The 966-nt window shown below is 44.4% G+C and overlaps 1 protein-coding gene across 1 annotated transcript in view; it reads left to right on the top strand.

Annotated features, from left to right (window-relative positions):
* The window catches only part of MRPL45 (mitochondrial ribosomal protein L45), a 14517-nt gene extending 13797 nt beyond the window's left edge, over positions 1 to 720 (top strand). The window contains exons 7-8 of the mRNA XM_056547573.1: positions 159 to 329; positions 411 to 720. Of these exons, the coding sequence (XP_056403548.1) occupies positions 159 to 329; positions 411 to 509 (270 nt within the window). The 3' untranslated portion in view covers positions 510 to 720. The remainder of the gene's footprint in view (positions 1 to 158; positions 330 to 410) is intronic.
* The last annotated feature ends 246 nt before the right edge of the window (positions 721 to 966 follow it).

A 966-nucleotide genomic window follows, 5' to 3' on the forward strand; every position in this document is an offset into this window, starting at 1 on the left:
GGAATGCCAACGCATTTCTGGCACCTAAGCACCCTTAATCATGGCTGATTCACCCAGTGTAAAATTCTTTCTGTCCCCACCACTTTGTTGAACTTTAGTGCTTATTTCCTTTTTTTGCCCCTTGTAAGCTCTGTGTGTTTGTGAATAATTTCTTCTAGATCTTAATAATTTATGATCGCTTTGGTCGGGTGGAATGTGGGAGTGAAGAGCCACGAGATGTTCTAGAGTACTTGGTATTTGAGCGTCACCTGGTGAACCCATATGGGTCGTGGAGGTTGCATGGCAAGATAGTGCCTTCCTGGGCACCACCCAAAGAGCCCATTAAAAAGGTCAGTAGAGCCAGAAAGATTTTATCCTCATCCTGTTCCATTGCTATGTCAGATTTACCATTTTTTTTCCGGTTTTTGTAGACTGTGCTGTTACCAGGTGCAGAATTGAAGCCTTGGCAGGAGCTGGAAGATGTAGCTGTGGAGAAACAGGAACTCGCACCAAAACAGTGGTATAAATAAGGCACCGGCAGCTTCCTGTCTCGTGCATTACAGTGGTCACATGTGAGAGGTGTCATTTATGTCATCACGTTCAGCCATGGACAATATTGTAGCTGCCTCCGGTCATGTACAGTATACTGTTGTTAGGACATCTATTGTGTGCACAATGGTATGTGCCCTGGTATCTGCAACTTTTGTAGTAAAATTAAATTTTGAGTTACTTTAAGACAGAGTTCTTGGCATCTGTGTTCTGTGTGTTTTATGAATGCCAGCCTGAAAATCATTGGGTTCTAATTAGGGATCGACCGATATTGATTTTTTAGGGCCGATACCGATAATATGTGACCTTTCAGGCCGATAGCTGATAACTTATACCGGAATATTGGTATAAATTATCAGCTATTCTAACCCCCCCCCCCCCCCCCCCCCCCCGGCCACGCAGAAGCCGCTGCAGATCAATGATTTAAAGCGGACGCTT

Source organism: Hyla sarda, chromosome 12 (assembly GCF_029499605.1).
Source record: "Hyla sarda isolate aHylSar1 chromosome 12, aHylSar1.hap1, whole genome shotgun sequence".
Classification (NCBI taxonomy): Eukaryota; Metazoa; Chordata; class Amphibia; order Anura; family Hylidae; genus Hyla; species Hyla sarda.